Source organism: Borostomias antarcticus, assembly GCF_949987555.1.
Source record: "Borostomias antarcticus genome assembly, chromosome: 8".
Classification (NCBI taxonomy): Eukaryota; Metazoa; Chordata; class Actinopteri; order Stomiiformes; family Stomiidae; genus Borostomias; species Borostomias antarcticus.
Genome location: NC_140241.1, coordinates 8,317,808 through 8,318,729, shown reverse-complemented (window position 1 = coordinate 8,318,729; position 922 = coordinate 8,317,808). Strand labels below are relative to the sequence as shown.

The 922-nt window shown below is 71.8% G+C and overlaps 1 protein-coding gene across 1 annotated transcript in view; it reads left to right on the top strand.

Moving 5' to 3' along the window:
• The window catches only part of sim1a (SIM bHLH transcription factor 1a), a gene marked incomplete at both ends in the record, with an annotated part of 14,649 nt that extends 14,083 nt beyond the window's left edge, over positions 1–566 (top strand). Inside the window, one exon of the mRNA XM_084442111.1 lies at positions 1–566. This exon is cut by the window's left edge and continues 180 nt beyond it. Within this exon, the coding sequence (XP_084298237.1) occupies positions 1–566 (566 nt within the window).
• Between the last annotated feature and the right edge of the window lie 356 nt (positions 567–922).

The window sequence follows — 922 nt, the reverse complement described above, 5'->3', positions numbered from 1 at the left end:
TGCGCGGCGCCAAGGGCCCCGCCCACGAGCCCCCGCCGTTGGGCCCCGCTAACGGTCTGCCCAAGGGCACCGGGCCCTGCTTCACCGCCGACTACCCCCAGGGGCCCCTGCAGGGCGCGGCGGCGGCGGCATGCCAGGGGCCGGGCCAGCAGGGGGTCAGCCCCGCCCCGAGCCCCGCCCCCCTCTCCAGGCTCAGCAGCCCCGGGTCCGAGCGCCTCCTCCCCGCCGCCAAGCAGAAGGACTACCTCCTCCACCAGGCCGACCTGTCCCCGCTGGCGCTGCACCCCCTGCCGGGCCGCGCCGCCCACTGCTCCGCCTCCCCCGCCCCGGCCCTCTACCCCTCGCACCCGCGGCCCTACCTGGACAAGCAGGCCGGCGCCGCCTACTCCCTCACGGGCTACACCCTGGAGCACCTGTACGACGCCGAGAGCCTGCGGGGATACTGTGCCGCCGCCGCCGCCGGCTCCACCCACTACGACGTTGTGACGTCACACCTGCACCGCATGCAGGCCGAGCAGGCGCCCGGACACAAGGGCACGTCTGTCATCATCACCAACGGCAGCTAGCGCTCACCCCCCCCCTCCACCCTGACCCAGACCCCCACCCCCCTCCCAGTCCCCTGGTTCTGTCTGCGTTGGACTGACCCAGTCCCACACCCCCCTCCCAGTCCCCTGGTTCTGTCTGCGTTGGACTGACCCAGTCCCACACCCCCCTCCCAGTCTGCGTTGGACTGACCCAGTCCCACCTGGTTCTGTCTGTGTTGGACTGACCCCGTCCCACACCCCCCTCCCAGTCCCCTGGTTCTGTCTGCGTTGGACTGACCCAGTCCCACACCCCCCTCCCAGTCCCCTGGTTCTGTCTGCGTTGGACTGACCAAGTCCCACACCCCCCTCCCAGTCCCCTGGTTCTGTCTGCGTTGGAC